Raw genomic sequence first — 19,026 nt, forward strand, 5'->3', positions numbered from 1 at the left:
ATATGGTAGTTTATCAACATTGGATTTGTTGTCAAAATCTTTGTGGGTCTGTGTAATCTGAGGGGAAATATGTCTCTCTAATATGGTCATACATTGGGCAGGAGGTTAGGAAATGCAGCTCAGTTTCCACCTCATTTTGTGGGCAGTGTGCACATAGCCTGTCTTCTCTGAGAGCCAAGTCTGCCTAAGGCGGCTTTTCTCAATAGCAAGGCTATGCTCACTGAATCTGTACATAGTCAATGCTTTCTTTAATTTAGGGCCAGTCAGGTATTCTGCCACTGTGTACTCATGGCGTACCCCCTCTTCCCCTCTCTCCACAGTGCAGTGCCCATCCAGAGGTGTCTAGACCTGGGGGCTGACATTGTAGTCACAGGGAGATGTGTGGACAGTGCTGTCGCCCTAGGACCTCTTATGCACTCTGTAGGTTTGTGTGTGTGTGTGTGTGTGTGTGTGTGTGTGTGTGTGTGTGTGTGTGTGTGTGTGTGTGTGTGTGTGTGTGTGTGTGTGTGTGTGTGTGTGTGTGTGTGTGTGTGTGTGTGTGTGTGTGTGTGTGTGTGTGTGTGTGTGTGTGTGTGTGTGTGAGTGTGTGAGGCATGTGTGAGTGTGTGTGTGGCATGTGTGAGTGTGTGTGTGGCATGTGTGTGTGTGAGTGATGGGTTGGGTTGGGATGGGTTGGGATGGGATGGGTTGGGATGGGATGGGTTGGGATGGGTTGGGATGGGATGGGTTGGGATGGGATGTAATGGGTTGGGATGTAATGGTTTGGGATGTGATGGTTTGTGATGTGATGGTTTGGGATGGGATGTGATGGGATGGGTTGGGATGGGTTGGGATGTGATGGGTTGGGATGGGATGATGGGATGGGATGGGTTGGGATGTGATGGGTTGGGATGTGATGGGATGGGTTGGGATGTGATGGGTTGGGATGGGATGGGTTGGGATGGGATGGGATGGGATGGGTTGGGTTGGGATGTGATGGGATGTGATGTGATGTGATGGGTTGGGATGGGATGGGTTGGGATGTGATGTGATGGTTTGGGATGTGATGGTTTGGGATGTGATGGGTTGGGATGTGATGTGATGGGTTGTATTGTGTTATCTTTCTGACAGTTTGGGTGGAAGCAAAACAACTATGACCTGTTGGCAGCTGGGAGGTAAAAACAAACTTTGATATTTTGTTTGTTTCCTTGCATGAGAACAGTGAAGGTAACTATGAGGCATGAGAACAGTGAAGGTAACTATGAGGCATGAGCACAGGGAAGGTTACTATGAGGCATGAGCACAGGGAAGGTTACTGTGAGGCATGAGCACAGGGAAGGTTACTGTGAGGCATGAGAACAGGGAAGGTTACTGTGAGGCATGAGAACAGGGAAGGTTACTGTGAGGCATGAGAACAGGGAAGGTTACTATGAGGCATGAGCACAGGGAAGGTTACTATGAGGCATGAGAACAGTGAAGGTTACTATGAGGCATGAGCACAGGGAAGGTTACTGTGAGGCATGAGCACAGGGAAGGTAACTATGAGGCATGAGCACAGGGAAGGTTACTATGAGGCATGAGCACAGGGAAGGTTACTGAGAGGCATGAGCACAGGGAAGGTTACTATGAGGCATGAGCCGTTCCAGAATACAGTCGTTTAAGTGATCTTTAAACCTTGCTCCCTCTCTCAGTCTTGCAGGCCACCTCATAGAGTGTGGTGCCCAGGCAACAGGCGGCATATTCACGGACTGGCACACAGTACCCGACTGGTGAGGACATCATACAGTTATTTCCTGTCCCAATGCTAGCTCCATCTACTACCTCTTATGAGAGAACAATATTATACAGTAATGTCTTATCTTTCTTACCTCTTACCGTTGAATATAATACTGTTACTACTACTGCAACCAATACTACTACTGCTTCCAATGCTACTACTGTTACCAATGCTACTACTGTTACCAATGCTACTACTGTTAACAATGCTACTACTGCTACCAATACTACTACTGCTACCAATACTACCAATACTACTACTGCTTCCAATGCTACTACTGTTACCAATGCTACTACTGTTACCAATGCTACTACTGCTACCAATACTACTACTGCTACCAATACTACCAATGCTACTACTGCTACCAATGCTACTACAGCTACCAATGCTACTACTGCTACCAATACTGCTACCAATACTACTACTGCTAACAATACTACTACTGCTACCAATGCTACCAATGCTACTACTGCTACCAATGCTACTACTGCTACCAATACTACTACTGCTACCAATACTACTACTACTACAACTACTATTACTACTGCCACCAATACTACTACTACCACTGTTACCAATACTACTACTACTGCCACTACTACTACAACTACAACTACTACTACTACTACTACTATTCAACTACTACTACTACCTATTAATTACTACTACTGCTACCAATACTACTACCGCTAACTACTGCTACTACTACTACCTACTACTACTACTACTACTACCAATACTACTACTACTACAACTACTATTACTACTACCACCAATACTACTATTACTACTACTATTACCAATACTACTACTACTGCCAATACTACTACTACAACTACTACTACTACTACTACTACTACCAATACTATTATTAATACTACTACCAATACTACTACTATTACTATTACTACTACTACTACCACCAATACTACTATTACTACTACTATTACCAATACTACTACTACTGCCAATACTACTACTACAACTACTACTACTACTACTACTACCACTACTATTACTACTGCCACCAATACTACTATTACTACTACTACCAATACTACTACTTACTACTACCACTACAATACTACTACCACTACTACTACTACTACTTCCTACCTACTACTATTACTACTACTACTACCACCAATACTACTATTACTCCCTCCTCCCTCCCTCCCTCCCTCCCTCCCTCCCTCCCTCCCTCCCTCCCTCCCTCCCTCCCTCCCTCCCTCCCTCCCTCCCTCCCTCCCTCCCTCCCTCCCTCCCTCCCTCCCTCCCTCCCTCCCTCCTCCCTCCCTCTCTCTCCTCTCTCTCTCTCCCTCCCTCCCTCCCTCCCTCCCTCCTCCCTCCCTCCTACTGCTACCACCAATACTGCTACTACTACTACTACTACCACCATACTACTACTACTACCACTACTACTACTACTGCTACCACCTACTGCTACTACTACTACCACCAATACTACTACTACTACTTACTACTACTACCAATACTACTACTTACTACTACCACCAATACTACTACTACTACTACTACTACTATCTACTACTACTACTACCACCAATACTACTATTACTACTACCAATACCTATACTATTACCACTACTACCAATACTAATACCACTACTACTACTACCAATACTACTACCTACCTACTACTACTACTACTACCACCACTACTACTACTGCTGCTGCTACTGCTACTGCTGACTACTACTGCTCCCTCCTGCTGCCTACTCCCTACCTGCTGGTGCCTGCTGCCACTGCTGCTGCCCTCCCTCCCTGCCCTACTACTACTACCCTCCCTACTACTACTACCTGCTCCAAATCTACTACTACTACTACTACAGCTACTGCTACTGCTACTGCACTACTACTACCACCAATACTACTACTACTACTACTACCAACTACTACTACTACTACTACTACTACTACTACTACTACTACCAAACTACTACTACTACTACCAAATCTACTACTACTACTACTACTACTACTGACTGACTCCCTCCCTCCCTCCCTCCCTCCCTCCCTCCCTCCCTCCCTCCCTCCCTCCCTCCCTCCCCAAATCTACCCTCCCTCCCTCCCTCCCTCCCTCCCTCCCCCTCCCTCCCTCCCTCCCTCCCTCCCTCCCCCTCCCCCTCCCTCCCTCCCTCCCTCCCTCCCTCCCTCTCCCTCCCTCCCTCCCTCCCTCCCCCTCCCTCTCCCTCCCTCCCTCCCTCCCTACCTTCCCTCCCTCCCTCCCTACCCTCCCTCCCTCCCTCCCTCCCTCCCTCTCTCCCCTCTCCCTCCCCTCTCTCTCCATCCCTCCCAGGGATAACATGGGATTCCCAGTGGTGGAGTGTTCAGCTGATGGTTCCTTCATTCTCTCCAAGCCGCCCAAAACAGGCGGATTGGTGTCGTTCGGGACGGTTGCCGAGCAACTGGTGTACGAGATCGGTGACCCGCAGAAATACCTGCTTCCTGACGCCACCTGTGATTTCTCTAACGTCAACATCACTGAAGTAGCAGGTACACACACACACACACACACACACACACACACACACACACACACACACACACACACACACACACACACACACACACACACACACACACACACACACACACACACACACACACACACACAAAAAGTATTTAGTCACACACAACACAGTGGGGCAAAAAAGTATTTAGTCAGCCACTAATTGTGCAAGTTCTCCCACTTGACAGAAAAAGATAAGAGGAGAGGCCTGTAATTTTCATCATAGGTACACTTCAACTATGACAGATAAAATGATTTTCAAAAAATCCAGAAAATCCCATTGTAGGATTTTTAATGAATTCATTTGCAAATTATGGTGGAAAATAAGTATTTGGTCAATAACAGAAAAGTTTCTCAATACTTTGTTATATACCCTTTGTTAACAGACAGGCAATGACAGAGGTCAAACGTTTTCTATAAGTCTTCACAAGGTTTTCACACACTGTTGCTGTTATTTTGGCCCATTCCTCCATGCAGATCTCCTCTAGAGCAGTATCAGGTAGAAAGCTAGTGGAGGACAACCCTAACGTGGACTAGAGGGTGAACCCTGTGTCCCTACAATAAACCCTAAACAGTCACATCTGGAATGAGTCACATCTGAACCTTAGTTGAACCATAGTCTGAATCCAAACGAAACCCTTTCTGAACTGACTCACTGTCCTCAGCTCAACCTCTGATGAACATCTGAACAGACAGACAGACAGCTGGAGTCCCCTGTTAACAGACAGACAGACAGCTGGAGTCCCCTGTTAACAGACAGACAGACAGCTGGAGTCCCCTGTTAACAGACAGACAGACAGCTGGAGTCCCCTGTTAACAGACAGACAGACAGCTGGAGTCCCCTGTTAACAGACAGACAGCTGGAGTCCCCTGTTAACAGACAGACAGCTGGAGTCCCCTGTTAACAGACAGACAGACAGCTGGAGTCCCCTGTTAACAGACAGACAGCTGGAGTCCCCTGCCAATTTGTAAGTCGCTCTGGATAAGAGCGTCTGCTAAATGACTTAAATGCTGGAGTCCCCTGTTAACAGACAGACAGCTGGAGTCCCCTGTTAACAGACAGACAGACAGATGGAGTCCCCTGTTAACAGACAGACAGACAGATGGAGTCCCCTGTTAACAGACAGACAGACAGATGGAGTCCCCTGTTAACAGACAGACAGACAGATGGAGTCCCCTGTTAACAGACAGACAGCTGGAGTCCCCTGTTAACAGACAGACAGCTAACAGACAGACAGATGGAGTCCCCTGTTAACAGACAGACAGCTGGAGTCCCCTGTTAACAGACAGACAGATGGAGTCCCCTGTTAACAGACAGACAGACAGCTGGAGTCCCCTGTTAACAGACAGACAGACAGATGGAGTCCCCTGTTAACAGACAGACAGCTGGAGTCCCATGTTAACAGACAGACAGACAGATGGAGTCCCCTGTTAACAGACAGACAGACAGCTGGAGTCCCCTGTTAACAGACAGACAGATGGAGTCCCCTGTTAACAGACAGACAGACAGATGGAGTCCCCTGTTAACAGACAGACAGCTGGAGTCCCCTGTTAACAGACAGACAGCTGGAGTCCCCTGTTAACAGACAGACAGACAGATGGAGTCCCCTGTTAACAGACAGACAGCTGGAGTCCCCTGTTAACAGACAGACAGCTGGAGTCCCCTGTTAACAGACAGACAGACAGCTGGAGTCCCCTGTTAACAGACAGACAGCTGGAGTCCCCTGTTAACAGACAGACAGACAGATGGAGTCCCCTGTTAACAGACAGACAGACAGATGGAGTCCCCTGTTAACAGACAGACAGCTGGAGTCCCCTGTTAACAGACAGACAGCTGGAGTCCCCTGTTAACAGACAGACAGACAGATGGAGTCCCCTGTTAACAGACAGACAGCTGGAGTCCCCTGTTAACAGACAGACAGACAGCTGGAGTCTCCTGTTAACAGACAGACAGCTGGAGTCCCCTGTTAACAGACAGACAGACAGATGGAGGGAGTCCCCTGCTAACAGACAGACAGACAGATGGAGTCTCCTGTTAACAGACAGACAGACAGACAGACAGATGGAGTCTCCTGTTAACAGACAGACAGACAGACAGATGGAGGGAGTCCCCTGCTAACAGACAGACAGACAGAGGGAGTCCCCTGTTAACAGACAGACAGACAGACAGCTGGAGTCCCCTGTTAACAGACAGACAGAGGGAGTCCCCTGTTAACAGACAGACAGACAGATGGAGTCCCCTGTTAACAGACAGACAGACAGACAGATGGAGTCCCCTGTTAACAGACAGACAGACAGATGGAGTCCCCTGTTAACAGACAGACAGACAGATGGAGTCCCCTGTTAACAGACAGACAGATGGAGTCCCCTGTTAACAGACAGACAGATGGAGTCCCCTGTTAACAGACAGACAGATGGAGTCTCCTGTTAACAGACAGACAGATGGAGTCTCCTGTTAACAGACAGACGGAGGGAGTCTCCTGTTAACAGACAGACAGACAGATGGAGTCCCCTGTTAACAGACAGACAGACAGATGGAGTCTCCTGTTAACAGACAGACAGACAGATGGAGTCTCCTGTTAACAGACAGACAGACAGATGGAGTCCCCTGTTAACAGACAGACAGATGGAGTCCCCTGTTAACAGACAGACAGACAGATGGAGTCTCCTGTTAACAGACAGACAGCTGGAGTCCCCTGTTAACAGACATACAGCTGGAGTCTCCTGTTAACAGACAGACAGATGGAGTCTCCTGTTAACAGACAGACAGATGGAGTCTCCTGTTAACAGACAGACAGATGGAGTCTCCCTGTTAACAGACAGACAGATGGAGTCCCCTGTTAACAGACAGACAGACAGACAGATGGAGTCCCCTGTTAACAGTTGGAGGAGGGAGTTAAATGGGATGCAATTAGGGTTGAAAATATGGAGGGAGGGAGGGAGACAGAGAGACTATTTGTCTGATGTCTCTGTCTGTCTTCAGGAGTGGAGGGAGGGGCTGTCAAAGTGACCAAAGTGGGGCCAGAGGTTTTGCTCCGTCCAATGACTACAAGGTAACACTACCCAGTAATCATCCCCAGTTTCAGAGCCACAGAAGTCTGTCCTGTTGATATTATACGAGTCAAATCTCTTCATTCTCATTTAAATCAATGAACGAAATGTATTTCTTCCCCCCCCCCTAGGTGTGTGCCACCTACATGGATGGGTACAGGGCTACAGCAGTTTGTCCAGTAGGGGGCCCCAGAGCCACCGAGAAGGCCAGACGCACCGCAGAGAGCATCATCAAACGGTTAGCGTTAGCATCCAGTCCCATACAAACCTATGGCACTTAATTAGCTCACTGCTAGCGAATAGCTTCATCTAACAGTTAGTGTTAGCATCCAATACACAAAACAAACCCTTGGCACTTAATTAGCACACTGCTAGCGGAGAGCGTCATCTAAAAGTTAGCGTTAGCATCCAGTCCAATACAAACCTATGGCGCATAATTAGCACACTGCTAGCGGAGAGCGTCATCTAAAAGTTAGCGTTAGCATCCAGTCCAATACAAACCTATGGCGCATAATTAGCACATCGCTAGCAGAGCACATAATCAAACGGTAGCACATGAAGGTCCAAACTACATTGCAGAGATCTCACAACGCCTGGCATTTAACAACAAAAAAAAAAAAACATGTTTTTCATTCTAAGTAAGCCACAGCCTGTATGTGCAATTTATAGACCATAATGATTTAATTAATACGAAATGTTAAAATGCTCTTTATGGCCCCGTCAACTTATTGGCTTATTAAGCTCATTGCTTCACATGTATTTATTTGTAGGCTAAAGCCTTGAAATCATTTAAATAATAATATAGCCTCAATCATTAATCCTTCTTAGACTTCCTATAATAAAACATAATATAGCCTCAATCATTAATCCTTCTTAGACTTCCTATAATAAAACATAATATAGCCTCAATCATTAATCCTTCTTAGACTTCCTATAATAAAACATAATATAGCCTAAATCATTAATCCTTCTTAGACTTCCTATAATAAAACATAATATAGCCTCAATCATTAATCCTTCTTAGACTTCCTATAATAAAACAGAATATAGCCTCAATCATTAATCCTTCTTAGACTTCCTATAATAAAACATAATATAGCCTAAATCATTAATCCTTCTTAGACTTCCTATAATAAAACATAATATAGCCTCAATCATTAATCCTTCTTAGACTTCCTATAATAAAACATAATATAGCCTAAATCATTAATCCTTCTTAGACTTCCTATAATAAAACATAATATAGCCTCAATCATTAATCCTTCTTAGACTTCCTATAATAAAACATAATATAGCCTAAATCATTAATCCTTCTTAGACTTCCTATAATAAAACATAATATAGCCTAAATCATTAATCCTTCTTAGACTTCCTATAATAAAACATAATATAGCCTCAATCATTAATCCTTCTTAGACTTCCTATAATAAAACATAATATAGCCTCAATCATTAATCCTTCTTAGACTTCCTATAAGAAAACATAATATAGCCTAAATCATTAATCCTTCTTAGACTTCCTATAATAAAACATAATATAGCCTCAATCATTAATCCTTCTTAGACTTCCTATAATAAAACATAATATAGCCTCAATCATTAATCCTTCTTAGACTTCCATTAATAGACTTCCTATAATAAAACATAATATAGCCTCAATCATTAATCCTTCTTAGACTTCCTATAATAAAACATAATATAGCCTCAATCATTAATCCTTCTTAGACTTCCTATAATAAAACATAATATAGCCTAAATCATTAATCCTTCTTAGACTTCCTATAATAAAACATAATATAGCCTCAATCATTAATCCTTCTTAGACTTCCTATAATAAAACATAATATAGCCTAAATCATTAATCCTTCTTAGACTTCCTATAATAAAACATAATATAGCCTAAATCATTAATCCTTCTTAGACTTCCTATAATAAAACATAATATAGCCTCAATCATTAATCCTTCTTAGACTTCCTATAATAAAACATAATATAGCCTAAATCATTAATCCTTCTTAGACTTCCTATAATAAAACATAATATAGCCTCAATCATTAATCCTTCTTAGACTTCCTGTCTGTCTCCTGACCTATTTAGAGTGTTGATATGCATCCTATATGAAATTATGTTTAGTACGACATCTAGCCTATATGAAATTATGAGCATTTCTTTGTGATTTATTCAACTAGACAAGTCGGTTAAGAACAAATTCTTATTTAAAATGATGGCCTACCAAAAGGCATAATATAGCCTAAAAAGGCCTCCTGTGGGGACGGGGGCTGGGATTAAATATAAAACAATGGGGACGGGGGCTGGGATTAAATATAAAACAATGGGGACGGGGCTGGGATTAAATATAAAACAATGGGGACGGGGGCTGGGATTAAATATAAAACAATGGGGACGGGGGCTGGGATTAAATATAAAACCATGGGGACGGGGGCTGGGATTAAATATAAAACCATGGGGACGGGGAGCTGGGATTAAATATAAAACAATGGGGACGGGGGGGCTGGGATTAAATATAAAACAATGGGGACGGGGGCTGGGACTAAATATAAAACCATGGGGACCATGGGGGGGGCTGGGATTAAATATAAAACCATGGGGACGGGGGCTGGGATTAAATATAAAACCATGGGGACGGGGGCTGGGATTAAATATAAAACCATGGGGACGGGGGCTGGGATTAAATATAAAACCATGGGGACGGGGGCTGGGATTAAATATAAAACCATGGGGACGGGGGCTGGGATTAAATATAAAACAATGGGGACGGGGGCTGGGATTAAATATAAAACAATGGGGACGGGGGCTGGGATTAAATATAAAACCATGGGGACGGGGGCTGGGATTAAATATAAAACCATGGGGACGGGGGCTGGGATTAAATATAAAACCATGGGGACGGGGGCTGGGATTAAATATAAAACCATGGGGACGGGGGGCTGGGATTAAATATAAAACCATGGGGACGGGGGGCTGGGATTAAATATAAAACAATGGGGACGGGGGCTGGGATTAAATATAAAACAATGGGGACGGGGGCTGGGATTAAATATAAAACAATGGGGACGGGGGCTGGGATTAAATATAAAACAATGGGGACGGGGGGCTGGGATTAAATATAAAACAATGGGGACGGGGAGCTGGGATTAAATATAAAACCATGGGGACGGGGGGCTGAGATTAAATATAAAACAATGGGGACGGGGGCTGGGATTAAATATAAAACAATGGGGACGGGGGCTGGGATTAAATATAAAACAATGGGGACGGGGGCTGGGATTAAATATAAAACAATGGGGACGGGGGGCTGGGATTAAATATAAAACAATGGGGACGGGGGCTGGGATTAAATATAAAACAATGGGGACGGGGGCTGGGATTAAATATAAAACAATGGGGACGGGGGCTGGGATTAAATATAAAACAATGGGGACGGGGGCTGGGACTAAATATAAAACAATACAATACAAATCTAGGACAAAACGCACGTCACGACACGAGAGACATAAGACATCAACACAACATGGTAGCACCACAACACAAGACTTAAAAGATTTGGCATGGGTCCTCAGATCCTCAAAAGGTTTTACAGCTGCACCATCGAGAGCATCCTGACACCTTTATTTAACTAGGAGCCTCCACATTGTTGCATCACTGCCTGGTACGGCAACTGCTCAGGCTTCGACCGCAAGGCACTACAGAGGGTAGTACGTACGGCCCGGTACATCACTGGGGCCAAGCTTCCTGCTATGCAGGACCTCTATACCAGGCGGTGTCAGAGGAAGGCCCTAAAAATTGTCAAAGAATACAGCCACCCTAGTCATAGACTGTTCTCGCATGGCAAGTGGTACCGGAGTGCCAAGTCTATGTCCAAGAGGATTCTATAAACAGCTTCTACCCGCACATTGACTCTGTACCAGTACCCCCTGTATATAGCCTCCACATTGACTCTGTACTGGTACCCCCTGTATATAGCCTCCACATTGACTCTGTACTGGTACCCCCTGTATATAGCCTCCACATTGACTCTGTACCAGTACCCCCTGTATATAGCCTCCACATTGACTCTGTACCGTAATACCCTGTATATAGCCTCCACATTGACTCTCTACCGTAATACCCTGTATATAGCCTCCACATTGACTCTGTACCAGTACCCCCTGTATATAGCCTCCACATTTACGCTGTACCGTAACACCCTGTATATAGCCTCCACATTGACTCTGTACCGTAACACCCTGTATATAGCCTCCACATTGACTCTGTACCGTAACACCCTGTATATAGCTTCCACATTGACTCTGTACTGGTACCCCCTGTATATTTTTATTTATTTTATTTTACCTTTATTTAACTAGACAAGTCAGTTAAGAACAAATTCTTATTTTCAATGACGGCCTAGGAACAGTGGGTTAAGTGCCTGTTCAGGGGCAGAACGACAGATTTGTACCTTGTCTGCTCAGGGGTTTGAACTTGCAACCTTCCGGTTACTAGTCCAACACTCTAACCACTAGGCTACCCTAGCCTCCACATTGACTCTGTACCGGTACACCCTGTATATAGCCTCCACATTGACTCTGTACCGGTACCCCCTGTATATAGCCTCCACATTGGCTCTGTACTGTAACACCCTGTATATAGCCTCCACATTGAATCTGTACCGGTACCCCCTGTATATAGCCTCCACATTGGCTCTGTACTGTAACACCCTGTATATAGCCTCCACATTGGCTCTGTACCGGTACCCCCTGTATATAGCCTCCACATTGACTCTGTACTGTAACACCCTGTATATAGCCTCCACATTGACTCTGTACCGGTACCCCCTGTATATAGCCTCCACATTGACTCTGTACCGGTACCCCCTGTATATAGCCTCCACATTGACTCTGTACCGTAATACCCCGTATATAGCCTCCACATTGACTCTGTACCGGTACCCCCTGTATACAGCCTCCACATTGACTCTGTACCGTAATACCCTGTATATAGCCTCCACATTGACTCTGTACCGTAATACCCTGTATATAGCCTCCACATTGACTCTGTACCGTAATACCCTGTATATAGCCTCCACATTGACTCTGTACTGTAACACCCTGTATATAGCCTCCACATTGACTTTGTACCGGTACCCCCTGTATATAGCCTCCACATTGACTCTGTACCGTAATACCCTGTATATAGCCTCCACATTGACTCTGTACCGTAATACCCTGTATATAGCCTCCACATTGACTCTATACCGTAACACCCTGTATATAGCCTCCACATTGACTCTGTACCGTAACACCCTGTATATAGCCTCCACATTGACTCTATACCGTAACACCCTGTATATAGCCTCCACATTGACTCTGTACCATAATACCCTGTATATAGCCTCCACATTGACTCTGTACCGTAACACCCTGTATATAGCCTCCACATTGACTCTGTACCGTAACACCCTGTATATAGCCTCCACATTGACTTTGTACCGGTACCCCCTGTATATAGCCTCCACATTGACTTTGTACCGGTACCCCCTGTATATAGCCTCCACATTGACTTTGTACCGGTACCCCCTGTATATAGCCTCCACATTGACTTTGTACCGGTACCCCCTGTATATAGCCTCCACATTGACTTTGTACCGGTACCCCCTGTATATAGCCTCCACATTGACTCTGTACCGTAATACCCTGTATATAGCCTCCACATTGACTCTGTACCGTAATACCCTGTATATAGCCTCTACATTGACTCTGTACCGTAATACCCTGTATATAGCCTCCACATTGACTTTGTACCGGTACCCCCTGTATATAGCCTCCACATTGACTCTGTACCGTAATACCCTGTATATAGCCTCCACTATGACTCTCTACCGTAATACACTGTATATAGCCTCCACTATGACTCTCTACCCTTAATACCCTGTATATAGCCTCCACATTGACTCTCTACCGTAATACCCTGTATATAGCCTCCACATTGACTCTGTACCGTAACACCCTGTATATAGCCTCCACATTGACTCTGTACCGTAACACCCTGTATATATCAAATCAAATCAAATCAAATTTATTTATATAGCCCTTCGTACATCAGCTGATATCTCAAAGTGCTGTACAGAAACCCAGCCTAAAACCCCAAACAGCAAACAATGCAGGTGTGAAAGCACGGTGGCTAGGAAAAACTCCCTAGAAAGGCCAAAACCTAGGAAGAAACCTAGAGAGGAACCGGGCTATGTGGGGTGGCCAGTCCTCTTCTGGCTGTGCCGGGTAGAGATTATAACAGAACATGACCAAGATGTTCAAATGTTCATAAATGACCAGCATGGTCAAATAATAATAAGGCAGAACAGTTGAAACTGGAGCAGCAGCACAGTCAGGTGGACTGGGGACAGCAAGGAGCCATCATGTCAGGTAGTCCTGGGGCACGGTCCTAGGGCTCAGGTCCTCCGAGAGAGAGAAAGAAAGAGAGAATTAGAGAGAGCATATGTGGGGTGGCCAGTCCTCTTCTGGCTGTGCCGGGTGGAGATTATAACAGAACGTGGCCAAGATGAGCCTCCACATTGACTCTGTACCGGTACCCCCTGTATATAGCCTCCACATTGACTCTGTACTGTAATACCCTGTATACAGCCTCCTCATTGACTCTGTACCGGTACACCCTGTATATAGCCTCCACATTGACTCTGTACCGGTACCCCCTGTATACAGCCTCCACATTGACTCTGTACCGTAATACCCCGTATATAGCCTCCACATTGACTCTGTACCGGTACCCCCTGTATACAGCCTCCACATTGACTCTGTACCGTAATACCCTGTATATATCCCCGCTATTATTATTTACTGCTACTCTTTAATCATTTGTCATTCTCCTCTTACATTTTTTTTTAGGTATTTCGTTAATAATGCATTGTTGTTTAAGGGCTTCACTGTAAGGTGAAATACAGCTGTTGTATTCGGCTCATGTGACAAAATAACATTTGATCTGATAAACAGGGCGAAATAGAAGTTGTCCTATAACAGTTAGGATCAGCTTGATCTCCCCCTTTAAATAAAAGATGGACTGTGGCTGCCTTCCAAGCAATGGGAACCTCCCCAGACAGGAGAGACAGGTTAAAAATGTGTGAGGAGGAGGGTTTAGTCTCCAGGTCTTTAATCGCTTTTTCCAGAACTTATTTTGATTAGACCCACAGAGAGAGAACTGCTCCTTAAAGTAACTAGCTTTGGCCTTCCCGGATAGCCTGAGTGCACTTATTTCTCATTTGCCTTAATGAGAGCCAGTCGGCCTGAGTAAGTGTGGCGAGCCTGTAATTCATGAGGTGGAGTAACTCTGCCAACTCACAGTCGAACCAGGGGGCTGAACCTGTTTTTAATTCTCATTTTCTTTATGGGGGTGTGTTTGTTTACAATTACCACTGAAAATATCAAAAAAGAAGGTCCAAGCGTCTTCGACAGAGGGGATCGAGCTGATGCTATACCATTTTACAGAGACCAGTTCATGAAGGATAGGCTTGCTCATTAAAGTTGTTTAGCAAGCGTCTATGACACATCAGGACCGGACGTTTCACTGAGCAGCCATTACGAACACAGGCTGTAAAACAGTGATCATTAAGGTCATTACAGAAAACACCAGACTGATACCTATCAGGATTATTTGTGAGGATAACATCAAGAAGAGTAGCCTTTTCTGGGTGTTTGGAGTAGAGGCCGACCGATTTATGATTTTTCAACGCCGATACCGATTAATCGGCCAATTTTTAATTATTATTTTTTTTAAATGTTTTAATTTTTTATTTATAATAATGACAATTACAACAATACTGAATGAACACTTATTTTAACTTAATATAATACATCAATAAAATCAATTTAGCCTCAAAAAATGAAACATGTTCAATTTGGTTTAAATAATGCAAAAACAAAGTGTTGGAGAAGAAAGTAAAAGTGCAATATGTGCCATTTAAGAAAGCTAAAGTTTCAGTTCCTTGCTCAGAACATGAGAACATATGAAAGCTGGTGGTTCCTTTTAACATGAGTCTTCAATATTTTCCAGGTAATAAGTTTTAGGTTGTAGTTATTATAGGAATTATAGGACTATTTCTCTCTTTACCATTTGTATTTCATTAACCTTTGACTATTGGATGTTCTTATAGGCACTTTAGTATTGCCAGTGTAACAGTATAGCTTCCGTCCCTCTCTTTGCTCCTCCCTGGCCTCGAACCAGGAACACAACAGCCACCCTCGAAGCAGCATTACCCATGCAGAGCAAGGGAAACAACCACTCCAAGGCTCAGAGCGAGTGACGTTTGAAACGCTATTAGCTCGCGCTAACTAGCCAGCCATTTCACATCGGTTACACTAGCCTCATCTCGGGAGTTGATAGGCTTGAAGTCATAAACAGCGCAATGCTTGACGCACAACGAAGAGCTGCTAGCAAAACACACGACAGTGCTGTTTGAATGAATGTTTATGCGCCTGCTTCTGCCTACCACCACTCAGTCAGATTATATGCAACACAGACACACTAGATAATATCTAGTAATATCATCAACCATGTGTAGTTAACTAGTGATTATGATTGATTGATTGTTTTTTATAAGAAAAGTTTAATGCTAGCTAGTAACTTACCTTGGCTTACTGCACTTGCGTAACAGGCAGTCTCCTTGTGGAGTGCAACAAGAGGCAGGTCATTATTGCGTTGGACTAGTTAATTGTAAGGTTTCAAGATTGGATCCCCCGAGCTGACAAGGTGAAAATCTGTCGTTAACCCACTGTTCCCAGGCCGTCATTGAAAATAAGAATGTGTTCTTAACTGAGTTAAATAAAGATTAAATAAAGGTGTAAAAAAAAACAATCGGGGTCCAAAAATACAGATTTCTGATTGTTATGAAAACTTGACATCGGCCCTAATTAATCGGCCATTCCGATTAATCGGTCGACCTCTAGTTTGGAGTCATACCTTGTGGGATTGGTAATAATCTGAGAAAGATTTAGGGAGTCCCATTGCTTTAGAACTTGGTCAGGTGGTTTAAGCATGTCCCAGTTTAGGTCACCTAGCAAGACAAATTCAGACTTAGTGTAAGGTGCCAAGAGAGAGTTTAGGGCAGGGAGGGTACAGGCCGGGGGTCATGGAGGACGATAACACCCAGCAACAGTCAACAAAGAACTATTTGAAAGTTTAATGCTTAAAACTAGCAAATCAAATTGTTTGGGGACAGACTTGGTGGAGACAACCAAGCACTGAAGGTGATCCTTGGTAAAGATTGCCACTCCACCACCTTTGGAAGATCTGTCTTGCTGAAAAAGGTTATAACCAGAAAGGTTAACATCAGTGTTCAAAACACTCTTCCTGAACCACGTCTCAGTAATGACCAACACATCTGGATTGGAGCTGGGAACCCACACTTTCAATTGATCCATTTTAGGTAATACGCTTCTAGTGTTATAACATGCAGAAAACCCAGGCTTTTACGAGAGCAGAAATCAGTGATGCAGATATCAGAGCACAAATCAGAATTGGGTCTAGCAACAGTAGATGGGCCAGGGTGTACATGCACATTTCCAGATATCATCAGCAGTAATACAATCAAGGCACGGCAGAGGACAGGGAGAGCTGTGATTTATGACATTTGATGGCAACAAGATCATATTATACAGCAAAAAAAAGACTGCGAGAGGTGGTTAGAATAGGATGGGAGGCCAAGAGTCTGTGTAACCAATAGAGAGTCCCGAGTCCCGGGAACAAAACAGTCTGTCCCACAGTAGCTAGCAAGTGTCTGGCCACCGTTCTTTGTTCTCCGTTCTTTTTAAATGGTCCTTTACGACGTCCAAACAAAGCCGTCCTGTGGTTGTCTTTTAGAGATGGAGGATATCTTCTGGTGTGATCAAAAGCAATCAAATTGTTTCTTATCGAGGTCATTTACAGTTGAAGTGTCCTGGCTGCATCTCAGTTCAAAATAGAGATGAATCCAAGGGGGTACTGTATTGTAATGACCTCTGCACAGATGGAGGGGGCTTCGAAGGCCTCTGCATTTGGGAGGTTGTGAAACTCTCCTGCCTATGTTGGCCTCAAGGGCTTTGACACCTCCCACTTCACACCTCAGTGCTAATTGATCTGATCTGTTCTTGGTAGCCTTAATAGCATTCAGTCCTTTATTATGTAACATATGTCATTGTAATTTATTTGTTTTTTTTTAGCACAGCAGTTGGAAAGGACATGGAGTACACCAGCTCCATCAGGATTCGACTCCGCTCTGAATAGCTGGAAATACAATCCAAGCCCCTTTTTGTTCAGGGACACATTATTCCATTTCTGTTAGTCACATGTCTTGTTCAGGTTTATGTTTCAGTTGTTGAATCTTGCGTTCATGTAAATATTTACACATGTTATGTTTGCTGAAAATAAACGCAGTGGACAGTGAGAGGACGTTTCTTTTTTTTGTTGCTGAGTTTATATATGAGGCGATGCCTCTAACGCCCTAATGAATGGGCCTCCACTGACATGCGTGTGTGTGTGTGTGTGTGTGTGTGTGTGTGTGTGTGTGTGTGTGTGTGTGTGTGTGTGTGTGTGTGTGTGTGTGTGTGTGTGTGTGTGTGTGTGTGTGTGTGTGTGTGTTAACAGGACGCGTCGGATGTTCAAGCAGCTGGGTCTGGAGGACTTCACCGCTGTCAACATTCAGGTATTGGGGGCCGAAGATACCTACGGACCACACAGCAATAACACGGTACGCTATGACTGTGTGTGTGTGTGTGTGTGTAATAGGTTTGTGTGCTACTGACGGGCCACCCCCAGGTGGTGAGGGTAGGCAGCAGCACATCAGCCACACTCACTCTCAACACTGGGGGCTCCTCAGGGGTGCGTGCTTAGTCCCCTCCTGTACTTGCTGCTCACCCACGACAGCGTGGTCGCACACGACTCCAACACCACCATTACGTTTGGCGATGACACGGTGGTGGTTGGGCTGATCACTAACAACGATGAGACAGGAAGGAGGTCAGAGACCTGACCGGGTGGTGACAGGCCATCAACCTCTCCCTCAATGTCAGAACATGACCGAACAGGCTGGGTCTGTAGTGGAGCGGGTTGAGAGCTTCAAGTTCCTCGTGTCCAAATCACTAAGGAATTATCATGGTCCAGACTTAGGTTATTATAGTAAATGAAAACAAAATAAAAACTAAAAACATTTGAACAACTAAAACTATGCTGAAATGTTTTTTTGACTGAAAAAAGAAAATGAAATAAAATACAGAAATTATGTTTAGTTTTTTTTCTTATTATCTTTTGACAAAAAATCAAATGGGGTTTTCAAGCTTCTGAATCTGCCGGGTTAATGCAACCAGTAGATGCCGCCACTTTCACTGGCTACCACTAGCTGTCACTAGCTGTCACTAGCTAACACTGGCTGTCACTAGCTAACACTAGCTAACACTGGCTGTCACTGGCTAACACTGGCTGTCACTAGCTAACACTAGCTAACACTAGCTGTCACTAGCTGTCACTAGCTAACACTGGCTAACACTAGCTAACACTAGCTAACACTGGCTAACACTAGCTAACACTAGCTAACACTAGCTAACACTGGCTAACACTAGCTAACACTAGCTAACACTGGCTAGTGAGCCAGTGTTAGCTAGTGACAGCCAGTGGTAGCTAGTGACAGCCAGTGTTAGCTAGTGACA

General features: G+C 44.4%; 1 protein-coding gene across 1 annotated transcript in view; it reads left to right on the forward strand.

Annotated features, from left to right (window-relative positions):
• LOC124013884 overlaps nucleotides 1–19,026 on the forward strand; it is a 75,266-nt gene that overhangs the window by 5,534 nt on the left and 50,706 nt on the right. The window contains exons 5-12 of the mRNA XM_046328435.1: nucleotides 321–420; nucleotides 1,111–1,154; nucleotides 1,671–1,748; nucleotides 4,077–4,273; nucleotides 4,478–4,499; nucleotides 7,273–7,342; nucleotides 7,472–7,578; nucleotides 17,969–18,071. Coding sequence (XP_046184391.1) covers nucleotides 321–420; nucleotides 1,111–1,154; nucleotides 1,671–1,748; nucleotides 4,077–4,273; nucleotides 4,478–4,499; nucleotides 7,273–7,342; nucleotides 7,472–7,578; nucleotides 17,969–18,071 — 721 coding nt within the window. The remainder of the gene's footprint in view (nucleotides 1–320; nucleotides 421–1,110; nucleotides 1,155–1,670; nucleotides 1,749–4,076; nucleotides 4,274–4,477; nucleotides 4,500–7,272; nucleotides 7,343–7,471; nucleotides 7,579–17,968; nucleotides 18,072–19,026) is intronic.

The sequence above is a fragment of the Oncorhynchus gorbuscha genome, linkage group LG25 (assembly GCF_021184085.1).
Source record: "Oncorhynchus gorbuscha isolate QuinsamMale2020 ecotype Even-year linkage group LG25, OgorEven_v1.0, whole genome shotgun sequence".
Taxonomy (NCBI): domain Eukaryota; kingdom Metazoa; phylum Chordata; class Actinopteri; order Salmoniformes; family Salmonidae; genus Oncorhynchus; species Oncorhynchus gorbuscha.